Source organism: Gobio gobio (genome assembly GCF_949357685.1).
Source record: "Gobio gobio genome assembly, chromosome: 11".
In the NCBI taxonomy this organism is placed as follows: Eukaryota; Metazoa; Chordata; class Actinopteri; order Cypriniformes; family Gobionidae; genus Gobio; species Gobio gobio.
The window spans coordinates 47,927,082-47,951,441 of NC_137104.1; the positions used below are offsets into that span (position 1 = coordinate 47,927,082).

A 24,360-nucleotide genomic window follows, 5' to 3' on the forward strand; every position below is an offset into this window, starting at 1 on the left:
TATAGCGCCACCTATTGAACATGAGCTGCAGTAACGCTGTAGTCCAGGGGCCTCAGGTTATCTTAAAGCCTGTTGACACTTGTTCACACTGCAGTGAGTAAAGCATTTCTGCAAAATAAAACCGGAAACCGAGGGTTACGCAGATATGACGCAATCGACAGGCGACTCCCTCACACGTCCCGGTTCCTTGGTTAAAATAGCATTTTCTCACGATTTACAAATAGTTGGAAACATTTGGGATATTCTAAGTACTCAACTGAACAAAATATATAACACTGGCCTAGTGGTTTTTGGATATTTTACTGCAAAAATCTTACATAGTTCACCTTTAAAGGGCCCCTGTGTGTCAGATGTGATGCGTCACAGATGGTCTTGTGACTGAATGGGTTTCTGACATTTTTCTCGCTGCTTTTTAAAAACATGATAAGTGGTTATCGTTAATCATACTTTTATTCTATCACACATGAAGGTTGACAAATTATGACATTATATTATCACCATCTACTGTAAAAAGCAGCTGCGCTCAATTTTCATAAAGATAAAAAAATACATGAAATATAAATAGCGACATAAATATAATAATAATAATAATAATAACTTTAATTTATATAGCGCCTTTCACAAGACCCAAGGACGCTTAACAAATAGCAAGGGAAGGGGTGGACAAGGGGGGGGGGGGGGGTTAAGGATAAGAAGGAGAGAAACCAGAGCATCTATGGCCCATAGGCCTCAGTGAAGAGGTGTGTTTTAAGCTGGTTTTTAAAGGTTGCTAAAGATGTTGCAGAGCGGATGGCATGAGGAAGCTTGTTCCAGAGTGATGGTGCACCCACACAGAAAGCTCTATCGCCAAATGTCCGTAGCCTGGACTTAGGGACAGCGAGCAGGTCCTTGTCTGAGGACCGCAGGGACCGAGCTTGACAGTACGGATGGAGTAGATCCGTCAGATACTGAGGTGCAAGTCCATGTAGAGATTTGTACGTCAGAAGTAGGAATTTATATTTGATCCGTGATTTAACTGGCAGCCAATGAAGCTTCTTTAGGATTGGACTAATGTGAGAACCGAGTTTTGTGTAGGTTAGCATCCTAGCCGCAGAGTTCTGTACATACTGGAGTCTGTCGGTAGCTTTGCTGGGCAGACCAAACAGGATACCATTACAGTAATCGAGTCTGGAGGTGATGAAGGAGTGGATAAGGGTCTCAGCTACAGAGTCGGAGAGGCATGGTCGGAGTCTAGAGATGTTCTTGAGATGGTAAAACGCATATTTAACAAAATATGCATCTTTAACAGAACAATCTGTACTATGTCCTCAAAGAAGGAAAATATTTTTAATAAGGTTTCATTTCATAAGGTACTCTTTTATTATGTATGTTTCATATTTGTATCATCATATCAGCATCATCAGATATTTAACAGTCCTATATTTTATTTGAAGATGTAGGCTATACTAAACTCTATCAATAAAAAGAGCATTTAAATTAATCTAATGTGTGTTTACATTTGTCTATTGAATTTCTCATTTGTTCTATTCTTATGGTAAACATGCCTAGTTTTACCATGAGGTTAATATTTGACATCAACATAGTTCGAATTTGACAAAAAGCAATAGTTAAACAAGCATTATATTTTTACATTAAACTTATAGTTATAAATGATAGATTTTAACAATGAAAAAAATAACAAAAGTTTTTAGATTTTTAATTATATAAATCATTATTCTCATTGTGTATTTCATATTAGTGGTATTAATTCATTTATTGTATTTGACAGGTGTGATGATCAGAGGAGTTGAGTTTTTACCTTTATTGTTTAGATATGGGCTAAAATATGGATAGAGTTTCCCAGTGAAAGACTGAGCAGTGTAAGAGTAGATATGAGAGCTGGACTTCACATCATAAAAGGAGACCAGACCCTCCTCATAATCCACAAACACACCGACCCGCTGCGGCTTCACTCTCACACACAGAGAGACAGCAGGACCAGCACTGGCTTTATATTCATTCCCATTCCTCAGAGCCACAGCCCAGTATCCTTTACTCTGACTCAGTGTGATCTCTCCCTTCCTGTTAATGGATTCTCTGGCCACTCCTAAAGTCCAGTCAGTCTTTCCCTTCACCTGCACCTCAAAATAAAATCTCCCCGAGAAGAATCCCTCCTTTCCCAGGACATTTGGACATCTATCAAATCTCTCTGGTTTGTCTGGGAGTTTCTGTCTAATGTCTCCATCTCTCACTTGTTTTCCATCATCAGACAGGATGAGATCAGGATGAGCTGTATCAGGATCCAGAGTCACATCCACTGAGAAAACAGAGAATATGAATCACAGCTTAAAGGGTTAGTTCACCCAAAAATGAAAATTCTGTCATTAATTACTCACCCTCATGTCGTTCGACACCCGTAAGACCTCCGTTCATTTTCGGAACACAAATTAAGATATTTTAGTTGAAATCCGATGGCTCAGAAAGGCAATGCACTTTACACTCTCAAGACCCAGCAATGCACTTTACACTCTCAAGACCCAGCAATGCACTTTACACTCTCAAGACCCATAAAAGGTACTAAAGACGTCGGTACAAAGTCCATCTCACTACAGTGGTTCTACAATAACTTTATGAATCGGCGAGAATAGTTTTTGTGCGCAAAAAAAACCTAAATAACGACTTATATAGTGATGACGATTTCAAAACACTGCATCATGAAGCTTCGAAGCGTTATGAATCAGTGAGTCGATTCAGCGGTTTGGATCGCCAAAGTCACGTGATTTCAGCAGTTTGGCGGTTTGACACGCGATCCGAATCATGATTCGACTCGCTGATTCATAACGCTTCGAAGATTCATGAGGCCGTTTTGAAATCGGTCATCACTATAGAGACAGAGCGACACGTGTCATCAGTGCCATGCACAGACCTCCTCAGGGGCAGGGGCAGAAGGACCAAAAAGGGTACTAAAAAATAACAAAAATCAAATGCATTTTTTACATAATTTAAATGCATTTATTTATGACATAAATCACCTGTATTTAAAGCAGTACGCGTCTGTCTGTTGTGTTTTTAAATACTTTAACAAAAAAAAAGGGGAGGGGTCAATTTTGTTCCCCACTGGCTTTCCATATATGGTTAAAACCATTCTTAAAAATATTCCATATTACCTTGGCATTCTATGAAAAGACATTGATACAAATAGAATGCATAACACATCAAACAAAAACAGGGAAATTATGATAATATTACTAAATATATATATCATTATTTACTTTTACTTTGCTAAACAAAACAGTGAGAATCAAGCAGGTAATTATGAGGAATTCTTGTTCAGTTTTGTTGATGTTGTAAACCTGTATTATAAGTATGAAAGTATTTGCTATCATGAAATAGGTAACATTTTACAATAAGATTTCATTAGTTAACTACATTTGTTAACATTAACTAATAATAAACTGCCCTTCTACAGCATTTATTAATCTTAGTTGATATTAATTGCAGAATTTACTAATACATTATTAAAATCAAAAGTTGTATATGTTATATTAGTTAATGCACTGTGTCAAGTAACATGAACAAACAATGAACAGCTGTATTTTTATTAACTAACATTGACAAAGTTAGACAAAGACAAATATTAATATACAAAAACAAATGTATTGCTCATGGTTAGTTCATGTTGGTTAATACATTACAAATGAGACCTTCATGCAAGTGTTACCATGATATCAAATATATAAATTCCATTCAATTTAGAGTTTGACATGGACTTTTTCATTTCATCTCACTAGATTTATTTCCCCGAGCAAATAACACGAGGACGTGATATGGTCTTGGATAAAAAACAAATTGAATGACATTGTCAGACTCGAGTTAACACTCTCAAGACTCGAGTTAAGCTTTTATTATAATTAAGCATAACTTGCAATTTCCCGCAACCTTTACAGTAGCGTGGTGGTAGGATAAATATACATTTTCTGTATTAGCTTACCTGCTGATCGTGTAGTTTGAAAACTAGCGCGGCTAATTGCTGTGCTGTGTGCATAGAGCTGAAAAGGTAACTCCGCCTACCGATCCACCTCCGCCAAAAAAAAATATATATATATATATTTTTTTGTAATATTGTTAGTGGTAAAATGGTATAGAAGCGTAATGTTATTTATTACAATATTGATAATAATAGTAATAAATATTATTTACTATTACCAGGGAGGGGCACATTACATTTTGAGACATTTTGTGCACGCCACTGCGCGTCATAATCTGAAGACCACGCCCACCGGGGGGGAAAAACAATCAAACCGTCTCCATAATCATTGACTTTGTATTGCGTGAGGCTGCCTCCGTGTCATTTCGGACTTATAACAAAAAACTGAACATTATATAAAAGCTGTTATGTGACAACGTGTACTGCAAACAAGCTAAACAAACAAGAACCAAAAAACCCAGAAGTTTTTATAAGCTGTTGACCCAAAAAACGAGCGTTTAAGGACCAAAAAGTGGATTCAATCCATTGAGACAGAGCGCGACGGGTCATATTACACTGAGAACTACAGCGACTAGAGGAGAACGTGATCAGCGACAGTAAATATAATATATAAAACGGACATTTGGATATTTGACTTAACAGTGACAAAATGTTTACAACACACTAGAGGTCTTCACGGGTCCAAAAATTCGAAAAATCCGAAGAGACCCGTAATGTGCTAAATGGAACCGACCCGGACCCGTCTATTATTTCAAAAGCTGGACCCGGACCCGTGCAGATCCGAGAAATGCCAAAAATGTAGTACCCGGAACCGACCTGGACCCGTCTATTATTTAAAAGCTGGAACCGAACCCGGCACGAAAACACAGACCCGACTGGACCCGAGTGTCACATATTCCACAATAAACTGATTTTAACAAGTCAATAAACAAGTTGCGAAAAATATAACTTTTTGTCTTACCTATAGCCGTCGTCTCCCTTCCCTGTAACGTTACTTGATTGTGATGCATTAATCCTTGCCAAAAAGTTAAATCCATATTATTCCTCTCTTGTTATTTCAAGCATGCTTAATTCACTCATCATTTCAGCTTTAAAAGTCCACTTCATGTCACGGTGACGGATGACAAATGCGTCTTTAACTTTAACTCGCATAATAACTTTGACTGTTTGCCTTTTTGAACTATAATAACGATTGCTCGTTCGGTGGCCGCTGACGTGAGCATTATTTATTTGCTATAAATATCTCAGTGAGCCGGGTCTGTTCACCAAACTTTAAGATTAAACAAGACGGTTCATTCATATTATTATTAGTCAGTCAATGCGGAAGCTTGGGTTGCCATAGAAACATGACACGCGCTTGAGACTGCACATGCGCGTTAGCTGGAGCAACCTGAAATAATTAGCTTTTTTACACAATTTGTGACAGTTCACTTAAGATTTTGTTAATATTTAAATATAAGTTCAAATCAAACTTCAACAGTGCGTCACACGTAATACTTTTGTCTCATGTTTGTCCACAATATGCATGAAGGATGCCCAGACAGAAGAGGTGCCCGTGGGTTTAATTTCTTTATATTCGTTGTTTTTTTAGCTTTTTTCTCACATCACTCATGAAGGTATCCATTATTTCCGTGCACTTGCAATGGCTGAGAGAGAGAGAGAGAGAGAGAGCGAGTTAGAGAGAGAGAGATTGCTCGTGTGTTTTCTTTTTTTCTTTCTTTTTTTAAACCTTATTTCCCGGCTCACACTGTTCTTATCCTAATTGTACAAATTGCAAGTTACAAAAAACACACAAGCAGTACTGACTGACTCTGATCACAGGCAGGTTCTCCGAGTTCGGATCGACTCGGGTATTACACACCAATGTTAAACAGACCCGGGACCTGAGGTAATAGATTGGGACTCGACCCGGACCCGGCTGACCATTTAAAATATAGACCCATGGGTCCACAGGTCTCGGGGGCTCCGTGAAGACCTCTACTACACACATAGACATATTGAGGCATACTGAGTGTCAGGATCCCAAGATTTACCCATTCTTGCTGCTGAAGCTTCACTTCGTATTGCCTATATCCACTTTTATCTTCTTAAACGCTCGTATTTTTGGGTCGACAGCTTATAAAAACTTATTTCTGTGTTTTTTAGCTTGTTTGCTGAACACCTTGTCACATATCAGCTTTTAGACATTGTTCTGTTTTTTGTTATAAGTCCGAAATGACAATGAGGCAGCCTCACGCAATGCAAAGTCAATGGGGAGTGTTGGATTGTCCCCCCCCGCACAAAAACTATTCTCGTCGCTTCATAAAGTTATTGTAGAACCACTGTAGTGAGATGGACTTTGTAACGACGTCTTTAGTACCTTTTATGGGTCTTGAGAGTGTAAAGTGCATTGTGCCAATGGAGGCCTTTCTGAGCCATCGGATTTCAACTAAAATATCTTCATTTGTGTTCCGAAGATGAACGGAGGTCTTATGGTGCGTTCACACTGGACACGAATGACGCGATTCGTGCGAGTGATTTACATGTTAAGTGAATGAGGCGGTGCGAATTGAGCGTTTGACGCATGATTCGCGCGAATCGCCCGAGTTGAAAAATCTGATCTTTGGGGGTTATTCGCGCTGCTTTAACCAATCAGGAGCTTGCTCTAGTAGTGACAACAATGAGGAGAAAATCTGTATATTCATATCTGGTTCAGACAATATGATTATCACTGAGATAACATTAAATGACATGAAACACAACCCAGTCTCTTTTTGTTAAATGCAAGTTTATGTATGATCATTAATACAAAAGTATAAGTAAAAGGTATAATAAGATATACATGAAATAAAGCAAACAATTCTGTCAAACATTCAAAGTCAGTGCTAGTCGGCTACAACGGTAACGGAAAGTTATAGCCTAAAAATAAAGAAGTAATGAAACTTCACTTTGCCCTCAGCCTAAACGATTTGCCAGGGAACAAATTATAGATCCATGAGACCAAAGATCGCCCCTTACATATACACAAGACGAATTATAGCTCGAGACACCACAGAGACATCAGAGCCAGTGGCAGACGGCAGAAGGACTGGCCGAGGAAAGGCTCCTCTCGCCGGGGTTAACGAGCGCTGAGCGCCGCTGATCCACTGGAGCTCACAACTCCGAAAACGCCAGATAAAATGTTCAAATAGGCGCTCTTTTTATAAATAAACCACAGATTTGAGCTTTAAACAACTACATTATCGTCTGAAAAAGTCTTAAAACTATGTTTTGTCACACTAGAGCTGCAACTAACGATTATTTTTTCTGTCGACTAATCTAACGATTATTTTTCCGATTAGTCGACTAATCTAGCGATTATTTTTTCGGATTAATCTTATGATTCTTTTTTACTGATTATTGTATTTCAAAGAGGGTAGTGAATTTGTATATTATTTTAACATGAAATCAATGAATGATGACAATATTAATTGTATTTCAGGAAGGGTAGTGTACATAGTATGCCATTTTATAATGAAATATATGAACACAAGAAGCTTTTTAAACATAATATATAATGATACTATTCATCATAAAATGTATACAGAGTAGGCCTAATTAGGAAAAGTTGTTTACTATAGTAGTTGAGTATGATTTACTTATTGATTTGTGTCAATAGTAAACGAAAATGCACTTGTATTTATCTGCAAAAGGTTCACATACAGGAGCTTTCAGCACAGTTTTAATATAGTATAACTAGTCGTCTATTTTGAAGATACATGTGCATAAACAACGACTAAAGCTGCCAGAAGTTTTTGCCCAAACTTCAAAGACACATTTAAATGATTAAAGCTAGAGGCATATCTTAACTTTAATGTTTCTTTAATCATGCAAACTACCTATATATAGCATGTTATTATGCATATGTGTTTGGGACAGAGGGGAACCAGGTCGCATTAACAGGAGATATATGCAGCCCATAATAAATAAAAGCACGAGACGTACTGGGGTTGGAGAAGAACCCCGGAAAATGTGACCGTCTGTTGCAATACACGCGCCATGGTTCAGCTGCGCGAGAGAACCATGGAGAGAACACTGACAGCAGGGTTGCCAGGTTTTCACAACAAAACCCACCCATTCGTTACTCAAAACTAGCCCAAAACAAGCCCAATCGCGTTTCGGGGAGGTTCTCTGGTAAACATCGCGTTCGGGGGTTAAATATGTGTGTTTTTTTGCAGGGCTGCCTGCTAAAATTCTCATTCCCGGGGCTAAATATCACATAGTTGGGATCGCTTCAACCCGCGGACATGAGACACAGCCCGCGGCAACAGTGTAGAAGTAGCCCATTCCGCGGAAAAAACCGGGACTTGGCAACACTGATTGGCAGTGTGAAAGCTCCCGCTCTCCACGCGCACAGCTCCTGCTCTGCCACCGCGCGCAGTGTGAACCGGCATTACAGAGCGAACAAAGCACAGTTTTATTCGGCTTCTGTTTAAAGTACTCCCACACTTTTGAATGTCGCGGTCTGGCTTTATATGATAAATGATCATTTTCACTATGCCCGGGAGCAGAAGCTGCCATTATTCTAGATCTTCTGTTCCATTCTAGAACGTAAATAATGTGCCGCCGACGCGTCGACGCATTTCACGCGCGCCGACGTATTTTTGTAGTCGACGTCATCGACGACGTCGACGCGTCGTTGCAGCCCTATGTCACACATTAAAGGTCCCATGGCATGGATTTTTTCATTTATTTTATAATGTATTCTGAGGTGTACTTATATTGGTAGTATGATTTTTTACATCATAAAATGTCATAATTTAGAAATAAAAGGCATTTTTTCTATACTGATGTTTTCCCTCTGGCTGAATGCCCTGTTTCAAGGGGCGTGTCTGAGAGACTTCAGTAAAAACGCCCACTGTTGTGATTGGCTGACATCTTTGCATTTGAAATGAGCGAGGCACAAGCCTGCCAGAGAGACGGATGTCACTACTCATCAGTTCTCTCAGCACGTCTCAGTTCAGTGAACTGTTGTAGTTTACTAGCATATACTTCAGGTTATTAGTTTACTAGAAAGCTAGTAAATGATGGATCAGACTCGAGACGCAAACCGTTTAGAACGATTCAGTCCGATTTGGTGAACTGGTTCGACCGGACATCACGGACCAGAGACTAGATTTGCTAACAAAGTTATATTGTAACTACTGAGTTGTGAGAGTGCTGTCAGCGCAAGTTTATTTTGTTTGTATCTGAGAGTTCTGAATAAACACGAGTCCCAGTCACACCGAGTCCGTCTTCATCATTATTCTACCAACTTTGTAACACATGTAATGTACCATTACAGGAGATGAACCAGTTACGAGTAAGTGTTGATTATAGCATTATTTTTATTTATTTTCCTATCATATGAAAAGCGTCAGTGACGTGCATTGAGTACACAGCGCAAACAAAGACACAACAGCGATACAATAATCAAATGTATTCCAGTTTATTGTGGGGCTAGGCTGGCTAGCCCGGATATGCTCACGCTTACCCCCCTTCTGCTTAATCTCGCGCCGCGTTTGGTGCCTCCGCTGTGGGCCAGATGCAGTACTAGGGATCAGTGATGTTGAAGGCCGACCGGCCAGTGCAGCCCGTGCTTCGGCGTGCGTGAGGTTTATCTGTAAAGATGTGGCTCTGCCGATGTTGAGCAGAAACTCATGACTGTATGCACGTTTTAAAACAGATAGACGTGACGAGGACGTACAAAAACACTGACTCACAAGATAGAAAACACGAAAACACTGTTCAGTCGGGAGAGAGAGAAGCCGCAGCGTGTGCACGAATAATAAATAATTAGCTACACATCAGAAATCACTGATCACAGATCAGAAGAAACTGAAAAAAGACTTCTGTTTTCATTTGTACATCCAAACACTGAGAAACTGCCAGCATTCACTCCTTCACAAGCCATGATCTCTCAAAGACAAACAAATATGGCGCTAGTATGGGCGTGCCAAATTCTCTGGGTGGAGGAAAGGGAGGTAACCGTTCCTGTTATGACGTCATAACAGGAACATTCAAGATCATCTCGTCTGGGCTGTAATTTTCTCAAAGGCAGAGAAAGACAGCCAGAACTCGGTTTACATCGATCAAAATTTCTAGCCACTTGGGGACAATATTCAGGCTAGGGGAACTCATATTAATGTTGAAAAACCTCATAAAATGAAAATTTCATGCCATGGGACCTTTAACAGTAGAATTTTATCAAAAAAGATGTGTAAACACAGCCCATGTAAGCCATTTCTCAACGAGACGAGGCGGCTGGCAGAAGCCCCTCCCATGACGCGAATTTGCATCTGTTGTGAAGTGAATGTCACGCGGGAATGAAGTATATTTCACACGCGAATGAAGCGAGTAAACTCAAAATGTTCAAATTATTTGCGTAATTCGTGTCCGGTGTGAACTCTAATACAGACATTTTGTGATGATGTTTGTAATATGTAATAAGTCTTTAATCATACTGTGATGAAGCTGTGAGTGTATGAATGTAATCTAGTGTAACACTCACACACACATCACACACTCTCTCTCTCTCTCTCTCTCTCTCTCTCTCTCTGTACCTGCATACTGCTGCATCCTCTTCAGATCTGTAGAGACACATGACAATAAAACATCATCAGATCTTTGACATGTTTATGTGTTATATTATACTTTAAGGTTATATTTAAAGAGATGCCACACGGACCCCTGAATATGATCATCCCTGTGTGAGGGACCCCCATCCTAAAATTTACAAGCATCTGTCTTTTATAAACACAATTTATGCACACACAAAAAAAAGAAATATTATAAATCTAAAATTAGTTTGTTACATTATTATATATTTTGCTCTACTCATTGTAGTAATGTATTATTATATGTATTATTCATTTCTTGCTTATTTATTTAATTTTAATCAAATTTGTTTTTATTTATATGAATCATTTTTTATTTTATATATTTTAATGTAATATTTTTTTTTTAAATAGATTAATAACTAACTAATATTTTTGGTTTTAATCAAAACATTTTATTTATTAAATCTAATTTATTGCCTAAATCATCTAATTATTATGATTATTTTATTTTTTTTACAGTTTTTTTCCACAGAGCCCCTGTCACTCTCTTGCAGCCCCAGTTTGAAAACCCCTGGTGCACAACATCATGTTTTATCTGATCAGTGTGTGTCTCCTTCACCCCTGTGTGTTTGAGCTCTAAATATTCCTCCTTTTAAGAACATCTTTGTGAATGTTTTGTGAAACATTTTCTTTTATTTTATTTTAGAATAATCTCAGTTTTGGATTGGAATAGTGCTGTGTTTATTCAGCAAAGACAAAACTATAAAAGTAAACTTTAATCAAATTAAAATGAAAGCCCAGCAATGCAAAGCTCTTTGAACTACAGGTCTGAAATTCTCCTCTAAACAAATGTGCATCTTAAATCCATGATGTCTATTGATTTGATTTCCTTCTGCTAAACTGATTTTATCTAAACACATAATCACAACATTTAGATGAGACGGCTGAAAAGACCAACAGGAAATGGCAGAAAATGAGTGTGTTTGGAGATGTACTAAAGCCTCAAGTTTCTGGTTACAGTGTTGAAGCTTCTAAAACAAGATTTACAATTTACTGCATGTTTCTGAAATTAGAGCTGAAAATGAGCCACAAACACACAACATTCATTCTTCATTACTGATATTAAAAGATGATGAAATCTGTATCTGTATGGTGTATTTGATATTGTTGTACCAGTTAGTGTGAGTTTCTCCTGTAGAGTGTCCTGCAGTTGAGTCAGAGCTCTCCTCAGAGTCTCCAGACTCTCATCAGTCTTCATACTGATCTCAGACCAGTTCCTGGTGTTTCTAGAGCTGCACAGGGATGAGTAAATCTACAGCAGGAGAGAGGAGAAATCCTTCAGCATGGGGAGTGTTATGGTGTCATATACTGCATTATCATTGATCAGAGAGATGTTGACTGACCTGTAGGAGGTGGAGGTGATCTTCAGTGTGTGAGAGCTGCTCCAGCTCAGTGTTTCTCATCTTTAGCTCAGTGATCTCCTGCTCCAGCTCTTCAATGAGCTCTTCCTCCTGTTTCTCTGCTGCTTTCTGCTGCTCCTCCATCATCTCCAGCAGTTCAGTCTGACATCTCTCAATGGAGCGGATGAGATCAGTGAAGAGCTCAACACGGGCTGCTTTCTCCTCCTCTGTGTTTCTCTGCTCAACCAGGACAATCAACAAATGATTAATGATGTTTGATAAGACAAGAATCAATGTTACCATTGCTCATACTTCAGTGTTTTTAGAGGGGTTTTCAAAATCTCAAAACAAAAGTATTACACTTCATCCTGCACTGTTTGCACTGAATCATTAATCAAAATCACAACTTTTCATTTTCCGTCGGTCTTAGTACACGATGTAACCATACACATCACCACATGTGATGTGGAAAATTTATTTTGTCACTTATTGAGCAGTAGGCTAGCTGGAGCCGTTTACCTCCAGTCTTTGTGCAAAGCTACACTAGCGGTGGGTGCGTCAGACAGAGTTATGGCACGCACAGAGATGAGAATGGCATGTATGGACTCATCTAACTCTGGGGGATACGGTGAATAAGCTAAAGTCCCAAAAAGTCAGCGTGTCCTTTAAAAGTTAGGCCCGACAAGGCCCAAGCCCGACAAGTACATTTTGATTGAGAGCTTTTTAAAAGCCCAAACCCGTTTATAGCCCAAAATTATTCAAATGTACGCACACACAGCTCTTTTGCCTTTTGTCAAGAATCAGTCATTTATAAAATTTTTTTACATAATTTATTCATGACAAACTTAGGCTATTGGCCAAATGGAAGTTGGAACGAATAAATAAAATAAGTCCTCATCATCGTAACATCTCAGCACTCTAAATAGGCCTAGGAATACACTTAACCTATAAATAGGACTATGGGCCTATAAAAATGAGTCTTTCTCAACAAATTAAATCAAGATAAATTCTAATTGGCAATAACGAAATAAACCGAAAAGTTACATAAAATTGAGATTAGGTCTAAGACAAACGAAAACGGGACTTGCTTGCGGCCGCCTCTCTCCACAATCACCAATACGAATATATAAATAGGCCAACACGCCAATAGAAAGGAGTCTTTCTTAACAAATTAAATTAAGATCAATTCAAAATTAATATAGGTATTTGGCAATAACTAAATTAAGATAAATGCTCTGCGGGATTTGCTTCGGCCCTTCTCTCCACAATCCGGTCTCAACGCGACGGTGAATAAATAAAAGAATAATGCCAACATTAGCCTATATACTCTGTCTACATTATGCCTTTAAGACTCAATTCATATTTAGTTATAATTTGAAAAACCTTTACTCACCAAGATTAGGCTACATGTTTTTGTGGAGGAAAATTATTAAATCCACTGTAAATGGCTTCAGCGCTCATTTACCACGCAACCCGGAGCGCAAGCCCAAGCCCGTGTAAAATTTTAGAAATTAAGACCGGGTCCCGTAGGGTTCGGGCAAAGATTTTCAGCTCTAATACAAGTCCCAGTGCTGTTGGACTGTATATCAGGGGCCGTATTCACAAAACATTTTATCTTACCACTAAGAGTTCTCCTAAATAGCAGTAAAAGTTCTTAGTTAAGAGTTCTGTCTCAAAACTTATTCACAAAGCTGCTGAGAGCAACTTTTACTAAGGAATAGAGAGAAGTCTTAAGCTAAGAGTAAGGGCGGGGTTGACCTCGTTGCTATGGATGTCATCACACTTACTAACTATGGCCATAGTGATTCAAGTATAGGTCTTTGCCGGATAATAATAGGAGTTACCAGATCAGTGGGCGTGGCCATAAACAGAGGGGCGTTTTCCACTGCGTTATCTGATTTGCCCACGTCACCATGGGCGTCGGAACCATTGTATGTAGGTGGGACAAGACCCACCCACTTTTTACGATCAATGATATTGGACCCACTCACTTTTATCGTCTCTAACATTCAGCACATGTCTGTTTACCTAACCCTAATCGATAAACATTTATTATTAAACACATATTAGACACTTTATTTCCACTTTTCTAATATTTTCTTAATTTGTATTGAAAATAAATGCCTTTCCGATTTGATATGTGATGGGAAAACGGAGAAGATTGATTTCGGCGAAAGCCGGACTCGAACCGCAGGTCGATTTGTGTCAAAACTAGATGCCGTGCGTCTTACCCCTACACTACTGTCGCTCTCAATGAAATGCCGATTGATTTACGTAATTTTGTCTTTCCGACCTATACGTTTACCAAGTAAAGCGGTATATTTGTACTTAATGTAATTGGCATCTACTCCAGTAAAAAATTTCTGAGGACCCACCCACATTTTTTTTGCTTCCGACGCCCATGCACGTCACAGTGTGGGTAGGGTTTAGGGGTGGGGTCAGGTGAAGGGGATCATTTTCATTGCGTGATTTATAAACACCCATCAGTTTGAAAACACCCACAAATTGAGAAACGCCCACTTTTGTGACCCCATACTCTAGTGATTGGCACCCCAAATAAGCTTCTTTGACTCTTTTACTATATCCAATCATTTTTAAGTGTGAACTCGTGAAACAACTGCCATAGGTAATCAGACATTTCCTTTTTTATTTATTTACTTATTTAATAATTAAATATTATTTTTGGCATTTTTGTCTTTTTATTATGATAGGACAGTGAGTAGACAGGAAGCGAAATGGAAGGTAGAAAGGGGAGAAGTGTCTGCAACAGTCATCAGGGGCCGTATTCACAAAACATCTAAAGGCTAAAAGTAGCTCCTAACTTGCCGATTTTGAAGAAACTCTAAAAAATAATGGGCATGTCAGTCCTAATTTTAAGACTCCTACATTTTTGCTCTAAGACTATTTCACAAAACATCTTAGCGCTAAAACTAGCTCCTAAATCAGTGAAACGTTAAGAGTAGTCAAGAGGACTCCTAAGTCACTAAGACCAAATCACAAACAATCCTAATAACTGTTGCCGCAATCTGTCCAAAGACACTGTACACCATTGAGACAATTGTGATAATAAATGTATCTTAAATAAAAAAAGAAAAAATGTCAGATTACCGTTGGCAGTGGAGTTCAAACTTACAAATGATCAAATAGAGTAAAAAATATAAGCATATCAAGCGCACTGTCCGAGGGGATCGAGGGCCCCGAGCTTCACTTTTTTGTTTTACAACACTTCAGGCTTGTGATTCTTATTTAGTGGGGGTCATTTTTTAGGATTCTTTACCTAACTTAAATCTCTGAGATCCTGACATACTTCTGGAGCCTCCAGGTTAAGGTTACAGTTCTGTAAAATGGTGGCGCTGGAGACTAAAGGGTTCCTGATGGTTTCACACTTAATTCTTTACCTTAATTCTTAATTCTTTTGCAGTTAACAGGTGTCTTTTCTTCACCAACTGTTTTTGTCTGACCCTGCTGACCCAATGAGCATTTCACTGTCCAATGGTCATGCCTGCACTGCAATGTCTAGTATTGCATTATTATTGTATCCTTCTCATGGGCATTTAATAATTTTTGAATTTTCAGTCTGAGTTAAATCTCTTTTTTTGGCTCATTTTATCTGTAAAAGAATAATTCTGCACACCTGAATATAAGGCGTTTTTCATTTCCAGCCTTTGTGGGATTACAAATTTAAGAAAGTACATTGCATTTAGCATTTAAGGTAAAAATAATGATATCAGATGAATTAGTCTGCTATGCAAATCTTCCAGGCCAGTTCCTGTTCTCTTCATTGTAAGTAAAATGAGCACCATTTGTCTTTAATGGCTCTTGGAGCCCTTGAGTGATTGGATTAGCATCGATGCATTTGAATGACACTGTTATGCTGATTGAATCTGGACGGGTAGGGCTCTCATAGTAGGGTGTGTCCTTTTACCTATACAACATTTGCATTGTATTGTTCAGAGTGTCTCCTCCCCTGCTGTATAATCCCTCCCCCTAAAATGTAGATAAAATACAATGTACAACTCCTTTAGTGAGACTTGATGCCTCAGCGGAAAGACAGCACGTTTTTCTCAATAAAGAATCCTGCTGAAAAACCTATCCAAGTTCTCCTGGTCTCTACTTCAAGAAACAAAAGAAGTTCACAGCAGATGGTGCCGTGACCCGGATAGAGTTCACAACACCTTCATGAACATTATATATCACTTATAAATTATTAAATACTAAATTAATAGTAGTTATTAGGATTACTGTGGTTTGGAATTTGATGTGCCTGGAAAAAAAATATGATCAGAAAATCAATGTGCCTAATAATTCTGCACACACTGTAAATGATTTATAATAGACATTTAAAGGGGTGGTAAAACACATTCTTTTGAAGGCTTGATTGTGTTTGTGGGGTGCACTGCAACATGTGTTCATGCTTAGTTTAAAAAAAAAAAGCATTATTTTTCATATATTTGACATTTATTCTACACTGCTCTGTCCCTCCTTGTAAAACGATCTGATGGTTTCCGGGTTCTTTGAAGCCAGTCCCTCAAAAATACGCGATGGGCTCAGATTGGTTAGCTGGCCCAGTGTGTTGGGATTTGCTAACCGCAGTGCACGTTTGTCGGAAACGCCACGCCCCTTACCTTTACCGGTAGACTGTGCTTTGGTCAGTATTAGAAACGATGGCGTCAATAAAACCATACCAATCTGAGCCCGAATCAGACCCAGAACATTTTAGTGAAGATGATCGAGCAGAACCTGTTCATTCCTCAAGTGTAAAGACTGCGGGTCTATAGTGATCGCTACTGAATGGCACTTTTGTATTTTTAGAACGATTATAGCCAAATATCTGTCGCAAGAACTATTAACCCAAAACGAACACTAAACATTGGCTTTACTAGTAAGTTAGCCAAATCACACACAGAACCATGTTTAGCATGCCTGTAGATAAATAATACATAAAAGCTCTAATCAAAGAATCATTTACACTAATGCCAAGTTCGCTGTTGAGATTTTAACGTTAGGTGTTTGTTACGTTAGGTGTTCGTCGGATAACGTTAAGTATGAATAAGCATTTAACAGACTGGTTTGCAGAACAGCGTTGTCATCTGTTTACTTCCTTGCTACAACCTATTACAGGAAAACACATCGATGAAAAATAAATCATACTTACAGGTTGTGGCCGTAAACAGCTTCTGTTTGTAAATCCATCTTTCAGGACAAGCCGTTGTGCGAATCCTGCATTGAACTCGCGAAGATTGTGGAAGTTTTCCTCCGTGAAATGTGCAGCGGGAGCGCACGCGCGTCGTGCATCCACACACTGACGGTGTTTGTCTCGCTGAACCGCTGCTCATGAATTGCAACGGACGAAATTTGTCCATTATGTCACATTTTCCAGTCTTCTCCTCCGACCCTGTCTGTCTCGTGCTTTATGATGGGCAGCATATATCTGTGACCTGTTCCCCTCTGTCTCAAACACACATGCATATAACATGCTGTATGTTAAACGCACTGCAACGCACCCCCGTCCCTAGGAAGGCTGAACAAAGCAAGTACCCCAGACCTGCAATCCGGATGAAAATAACAGCGTTTCGTCGGCATTGCAGCTACACCACTCCAGCCTAACTATACCACAACAACAGCGATACAAAATGGCCTCACCCCCCCTTATTTAATATTCTCGGAGGAGGGGTTTATGTAAATATTGAGCCTGGTGATGTCACCAACCCTGGAGGAATGTGTGTAGTCGCCTACTGGCCGTTTGCTGTAGTCCTTAGAAATTGATTTCTTTAAAAGCAAATATCTCCCTTTTCTTTAAACTTTGAACGTTGTAACTTTGCAGATGTTGTTTATGCTCAAGGAGCAACATTACACGCTAGCTAAAGTTAGAATAGTGAAATCGTGGTTTACCACCCCTTTAAACTAATTAAGTTATTTTAAACTCACTTTTCTGACTTCTGCTGAGTGTTTGACGTCTTGAATCTTTTTGATTCTGTCCTGGATCATCTGCTGTACATCTTTCTGTGTCTTCATCAGTTCAGTCTATAGACAAAGAACAACACACATTAAGTTTTCATAATTTATTAATTTATAATCAAAGAACGTGATTCCTCATGATATGAGCCCTAAAAAAATGTTTTGTCAGTAACTTCTACCTTCTTCTCTTCACACTCCTCTTCTACAGGAACAGTGTTGTGGTTCTTGTGGTCTGTTACACCACACATCAGACACACACACGTCTGATCATCTCTACAGTACAGCTCCAGAGGTCTCTCATGTTTCTGACAGATATAGTCCTCCAGATTACTCACAGGATTGATCAGTTTGTGTTTCTTTAAACCTGCCACTCTAAAATGAGGCTTCAGGTGAGTTTCACAGTAAGAGCTCTGACACCCCAGACACGACTTCAGGGCTTTCTGCTTTCTTTCCTCACAGAAGTCACACACAACTTCAGGTTTCTTCAGAACTTCAGGTTTTTTCTCAGGACTTTTCTTTTTATAGTGATCTACGAGCTCTCTGAGTGTGGTATTAATCTTGAGATCAGGTCTGAGCTTAAATGTTTCTTTACAATATGGACAGTTGCAGGTCTGGCTGTTGTCCCAGCACTTATTCAGACAGGTCTTGCAGAAGTTGTGTCCACATGGAGTGCTGACTGGATCAGTGAACACGTCCAGACATATAGAGCACTGAAGCTCCTCAGTCAGTGGACCGCTGGAGGAAGACATCCCTGGAGAGAGAAATGATGAAGATAAATCACCTGCACTTGTCTAAATTTACCCTTTATGTGCTGTTTGTTTAGGGATACGGTTCGGTTTGGCCAGCTGTCACAGTGTGTGTACTAAACTACACAATGCGTTATTTTGTCACTTTTTGAGCAGTAGGCTAGATGGAGCCGTTTACCTCCAGTCTTTGTGCTAAGCTAGGCTAGCGGTGGGTGCGTCAGACAGAGTTATGGCACGCACGGAGATGAGAATGGTATGAATGGACTTATCTAACTCTGGGGGATACGGTGAATAAGCTAAAGTCCCAAAAAGTCGGCCTGTTCCTTTAAGTGAACTTAAACATCTGCATTACACTACTGTAAAAGCAGCCCAATATAAGAATCAGTAGAGTAAACGTTTTATAGATTAGTATAGTATATATACTTTACCTGGAAAAAGCAGTTTATTTCATTTGCATCTTTCTTTTATTGTATTTGTCCTGTTGTTGTTTTTTATGTTATCATTGCCTTCTGCAATAAAAAACATGATTCAAGGAAAAAAATTCAAAATAAATGTTACAAAGGTGGATGTGTGATATAGTGCAAGAATATGGATGTAGTATTGCAACAAAAATTATATTTTTGTGCAAAAGATCAACAGCATTTGTAGCAATGTCGTTTTAAAAACTAATAATTATTATTAATAATACCAATGTTTACAAACAAATATCTGCAGTCAGTGAGGCACATACAATGTAAGAGAATGGGATCAAATTTTGAAGGCCATAGCCATCAAACACTGAACTGGACTAGATCCAAAAAGCAACAGTATGAACACAAAGGGGTCTGAGACTACATTCCTACTTAAAGGTAGGGTAGGTAGGATTTGGTTAAAAAACTTTTTTTCCAAATTTGTTTAAACTTTCTTTATATATCAATACATAATTAAAATGTAAGTACTCAGAAAAAGAAAGTTTACAAATTGAGAGTCTGTAGACCTCTCACGACTGTTTTAAAGACAGCTCATTATTTCCATTCACTCCACCTTCTCCCTTCTGGGCTCTTTCCAAAGCCACGCCCCCAAAACACATGAACGCGCTACGCCGACCGCGAGTCAGCTGAAAGACGCATTATTTACCTGAGGCGAGTGGAGAAGAAGTGCATGTAGTGACATCATGTCAGAATCACATGTAATAAAAAATCTAACTTTATCATTATGAATATAAACAAATAAGATGTCTTTTAGTACTCACTATCAAGCTAGAATAACGATACTGGTAAAGTTTAAAATACACACACAACACAGTGTCTACGACACACACAGATACAAGATAAAAACATCAACATAAACATTGGTAGAGTATATAAAAACAAACCAAGGGCCAAAATAAACGTGCAGGTAAAGTTCCCGGTGAACATGGTAAAAGAGTTTAGACAGAGGGTAGTAGCTAAAGCTAGCTTAGTTCTAAAAAAAGTTCCTGGATGCGGTGTACTAGCTTTTACACATGCATTTTGTTATCTAAAGTTACATTTTGCGAAATTCAACACAACAGTGATCAACTTGAGCTAAGCATATTGAGTATTTATCATCTCTACTAATGGCTCACTTAGTGTATAACATTGTAACTTTATGCTAAGTAATGTCATGTTAGCTATATTAGGCAGCTACGTGTGCTAGTGAGACATGCTTCATGAAAACATAAACCCAAAAAATTTATAATCAAAATGAAAGATTACCTGTCCAGCAGAAATACAGCCTCTTGAACTCCTCAAATCAAACGGGTGCGCCAGGGTTGCCAGGTTTTCACAACAAAATCCGCCCAATTGCTACTCAAAACTAGCCCAAAACAAGCCCAATCGTGTTTCTCCGGTAAAAATCGCATTTGGGGGGTAAAATATGTGTCTTTTTGGTAGGGCTGCCTGCTAAAATTCGCAAATCCCGGGGCAAAATATCACATAATTGGGATCGCTTCAACCCACGGACATGAAAAACAGCCCGTGGCAACAGTGTTTGAAGTAGCCCGACTTGGCAACACTGGGGTGCGCGCATGTGGGCAGATTCAGTAGCAAAAGCGGCGGTAGCCATGGTAGCGAGAGAGAGTGACAGTCGCTGCAAGCCAATCACTTGTTTCGGCCCGAACTAAAATAATGAGCAGTGTTTATTGCAGATTAAAAAGTCTAGAGTCACTCGATTTTTATACTCTCTTTTTCAGAGTACTTAAATTTTAATTATGTATTGACATATAAAGAAAGTTTAAACAAATTTGGACAAAAGTGTTTTAGATCATTCTTACCTACCCTACCTTTAAGTGGCCCAAAAAAAGGATGTGAGTTCTCTTTCAGGGACAGGGACAGTGTGAACGTGAAGAGAACTGGGTCCTTTTTCACTTGGTTCACCTCTTGGTCCACTTAAAGGAGTCTGAGTTTGGTTCTTTTAAAGAGGACCTCAAACTCACTGAATCTGAACTATGACCTGCTGTTTAGATCAGACACAGCAAGTACAAAGTAGGTCATACACTAACCTCCTTATATACAAATATATGTCCACAAAATAAACAGATATGTTGTACGAGTAAGCGTAGGCTACTTTTAATCTTGTATAATATAAAAGTGATTTTCAGATGCAGTTGAGCAGGTTTGTGTCTGTCTGCCTGCAGTTAAATCAGGGCTCAAGTCTGGAGTGAGATTGCATCTGTTAGGGGAGGATCCACTCAAATATTTGCAGCAGCGGTCCCTCGATCGGCCCCACCCAATTCTCTCAAGTTTGAGCTAGCAGTTCAGTTTTACCTATTGTTCATAACTGACCAGCACAAATAGAAATTCTGCCGCTTGTTGACTGAAGTGCCTGTTCTTTGGCCTGATGTCCTTTACATTTTACATGCCCGTTCACACCTTGATGGGCACATGAGTTCTCCCGTCTGCAAACAGAGCACTAGTAGGAGCTGGTGGTGCCTATGGTAGTGAATGGCCATTTGGTTGACCACTCACTTTGAAAGGCACACCGATAGGTGGCGGCTCTACTTAATGCTTCTTGTCCACTGACTCATCCGCTGTCTCCTCTATGGTCTCTTTCTCCACTACTGTCTCCCATTCTGTCTTCTCCACCATCTTTGCCTCCACCTCTTCCACTGTCTCCTCCTCTGATCTGGCAACCTTTTTAGGGGGCTGACCCTTTGCTGTCCAGAATGAAATAATGCTCTTTTGCTTTTTCCCTGACATCTTTGAAATGGACAGATGCAAGGATTAATGTATGCATTGCCAGGATATAAAACATTACTGACATGATAGCCAGAGCGCTCTGCTTCAAGAGATGTAGTCCTAACAGCTGAAAAGTGTATGAATACAGTAGAATTTTAAATTAAATAATGTAACATCTCTACTTTCCTTAGTTTCAGGTTGCCAAAGCTAAGCTAAAGCTTCTGGTTGCAAAAGCAGTTGGAGAGTCTTTGACAGCATCAATAATAATTGTGGGGTTGAAGTGTGAACTGTTTAGGTTTTATTTTTGCATATGGTCTTTTGTGGTTTCATCCACATGCAAAGTTAGTTAAAAACTGCATGTATTTCATATTACTTAAGCACAAAAAAACTTCTCATTTTTACATACTTATACTTAAAGAGCTTTACTTAAAATGTTCTTATTTTGAAAATGTTAATTTCCTGTCATGTCAGGTTTTTCCTAATATCTGTCATTATTAGCAGAACACATTTTACACATGAGGAAAACCAATAGTTTAGTCATTAATTCAAGAATGTCCAGACTTTAAAGCTCTTGATTCTAACTTGTAACGTTACTTGGCTTTATGAAAAAGTAACAGTTTGTGTAATTGTTTAACAATGTCATTTGTTACAATAATTACAGGTGAGACCACTGATATCTCCTCATTACCATATGCTAAGGCCAATGTTAACTTGTTTTTATCTATAGCATTTGTAATGAAAAATAGCATCACATAGAAACTATAGCCACAACATGCCACAGTTGTGATATAAATCTTTAGTGAAAAATCTATTCCCTAAGTAACTGATAATCTATTATAAATTCTACAACAAGTTAGTCAATATTTCTCAGCTTCGCGACAGGACCGGATCGCGCAAATCTTATCACACTTTAGGAGCGCGCCATGCATTCACAATTCAATTAATAAACCGGGCTTCAGTCATGTTGCGCAGATCATTGGTCCATTCCGTTTGTACGGGAACTTGGTTCATCTCTTACCTGTGAGTATCAGATGTGTCCACAAGACTCTTTGAACGGCTCAGTAAATATTCTGTTGTTTAAAGAGGCTGATCGCTCCAGGAGTCCATATTGTTTTTCACTTTCTCGGAATCTCTCTCTGAACTACAGTGATGATGTCAGAGCTCCTCCTGTAGACACACATTTACATTTTTTAAGAAGCAGTATTTTTCACAAGTCTCCAGTAGAGGCCGCCATTCTCTCACAATGACTGCTATTATCAGCTTTATTTGAACATTCAATTTGCACTGGCACAACAAAATTATATTAACATCATCAATAGAGGGGAAAAAACAAACAAACAAACAAACACGAATAACCAATACCATAGCTCAAAGTATAACCAAATATCAAATAAAAGAAAAGGAAAGAAGAGGGAATTACACAAATTAATAACAATTACACATTGAGCACAGTGAAAAGTTTGTAGGCCGTGCAAACTGTAGACATGTTCTGAGAGATTTTTTGTTAAGCGAGAGTGAAATTGTAAGTAAATAGTGTTTTATCTCTTGTAAGAATAGTACAAAAATAGTTTTTTTTTAAAAAATAGGAATTTACATAATTGAAAGCGTGAGATAGGGGAGAGCAGGGCACAACCTAACGCTTTTTGACTTTCTCAGTTTGTGTAAATCCACTTGGGGTTCAGAGTATTTATTTTTTCCCACATTTTATCATACTTGTCTAGTACAATTATGTGGTTTTGTTTCATTAATACAGTGTATACTTTTGTATTGATTTACCCTGAAAGAATGGAAGTGAAATGTGACAACATGCCCCATAGGTGGGGTACATTGTAACATGTGGTGGGGCACAACATGAGCAAATGACAGCTTAAAATGTTACCTGATATAATCAAAAAAATATCCAAGATAAACTAAAATATTTTGTCAAAAAAATACAATCATTAACTTTTTAAAATAAAATAATGGCATTTTTTAATCCTTAAAAATATAAGCATTTTTGAGTTTGACTACAAACACATCGCTAAATACAGCTATACAGCAGAGTTCAGAACATAATAATAATTAATCATTTCTGAACATTAACTCTCAGTCATTATTCACCCTTTTCTCATGGTTTCTCAAAATAATTAATAAAAGTATAGAATGTAATGGCATATTTCTAATAGGGGCTCATTGTAACGCAGTGTTACAACGCACCCCATCTGCACAACTGGGATTTTAACCGCGGCTTGTGTCTTCTGCTGTTAGATCAGCATTAAAGAATGATCTCAACTGTTAAATAACAGATATAAGATTAAAATAATATCGGATTTGTCTTATTTTAAATAAACACAAAAAACAGAGATGAAAACTAAACTTAAGTAAGAAATTTTCTTTTGCTATGGTTAAATACATATTCAGTAATATCTTCCAGAGATTTTTTAAATTTGGCGCTATTTTTTCTCTAAATAATGTTGATATGGCAACTAGTAAATACACTAAGTTTCGTCATTTTGGCATGTGTTGAAAAGGGTTAAAACATGCGTGTTACAACTAACCCCACGTTAGGTTGTGCCC

General features: G+C 38.5%; 1 protein-coding gene across 2 annotated transcripts; it reads right to left on the minus strand.

The window, feature by feature from the left end:
• Window positions 1-1,308: 1,308 nt before the first annotated feature.
• LOC307134432 (E3 ubiquitin-protein ligase TRIM39-like) lies at window positions 1,309-22,952 on the minus strand. 2 transcript variants are annotated; one of them, XM_079830173.1, is made up of 8 exons: window positions 22,823-22,947; window positions 19,057-19,137; window positions 18,062-18,633; window positions 17,853-17,948; window positions 11,928-12,161; window positions 11,698-11,836; window positions 10,528-10,554; window positions 1,309-2,296 (listed from the first exon to the last, which is right to left on the minus strand). In XM_079830173.1, exons 3-8 carry the CDS (start codon window positions 18,629-18,631, stop codon window positions 1,749-1,751), a joined length of 1,614 nt encoding a protein of 537 aa, XP_079686299.1. In that variant the 5' UTR covers window positions 18,632-18,633; window positions 19,057-19,137; window positions 22,823-22,947; the 3' UTR covers window positions 1,309-1,748. The 2 variants fall into 2 exon arrangements, with proteins under 2 accessions (XP_079686299.1, XP_079686300.1); XM_079830174.1 differs by lacking the exon at window positions 19,057-19,137 and having other exon boundaries at window positions 22,823-22,952.
• Between the last annotated feature and the right edge of the window lie 1,408 nt (window positions 22,953-24,360).

Coding starts and splice junctions, on each gene's coding strand:
- LOC307134432 (XM_079830174.1), bottom strand. CDS start 18,631: ATGTCTTCCTCCAGCGGTCCACTGACTGAGGAGCTTCAGTGCTCTATA. Junction 12,162..17,852: donor ACTCAGCAGAAGTCAGAAAA/GTGAGTTTAAAA, acceptor CTGGTTGAGCAG/AGAAACACAGAGGAGGAGAA. Junction 2,297..10,527: donor GAGGATGCAGCAGTATGCAG/GTACAGAGAGAG, acceptor CTGTTTTCTCAG/TGGATGTGACTCTGGATCCT.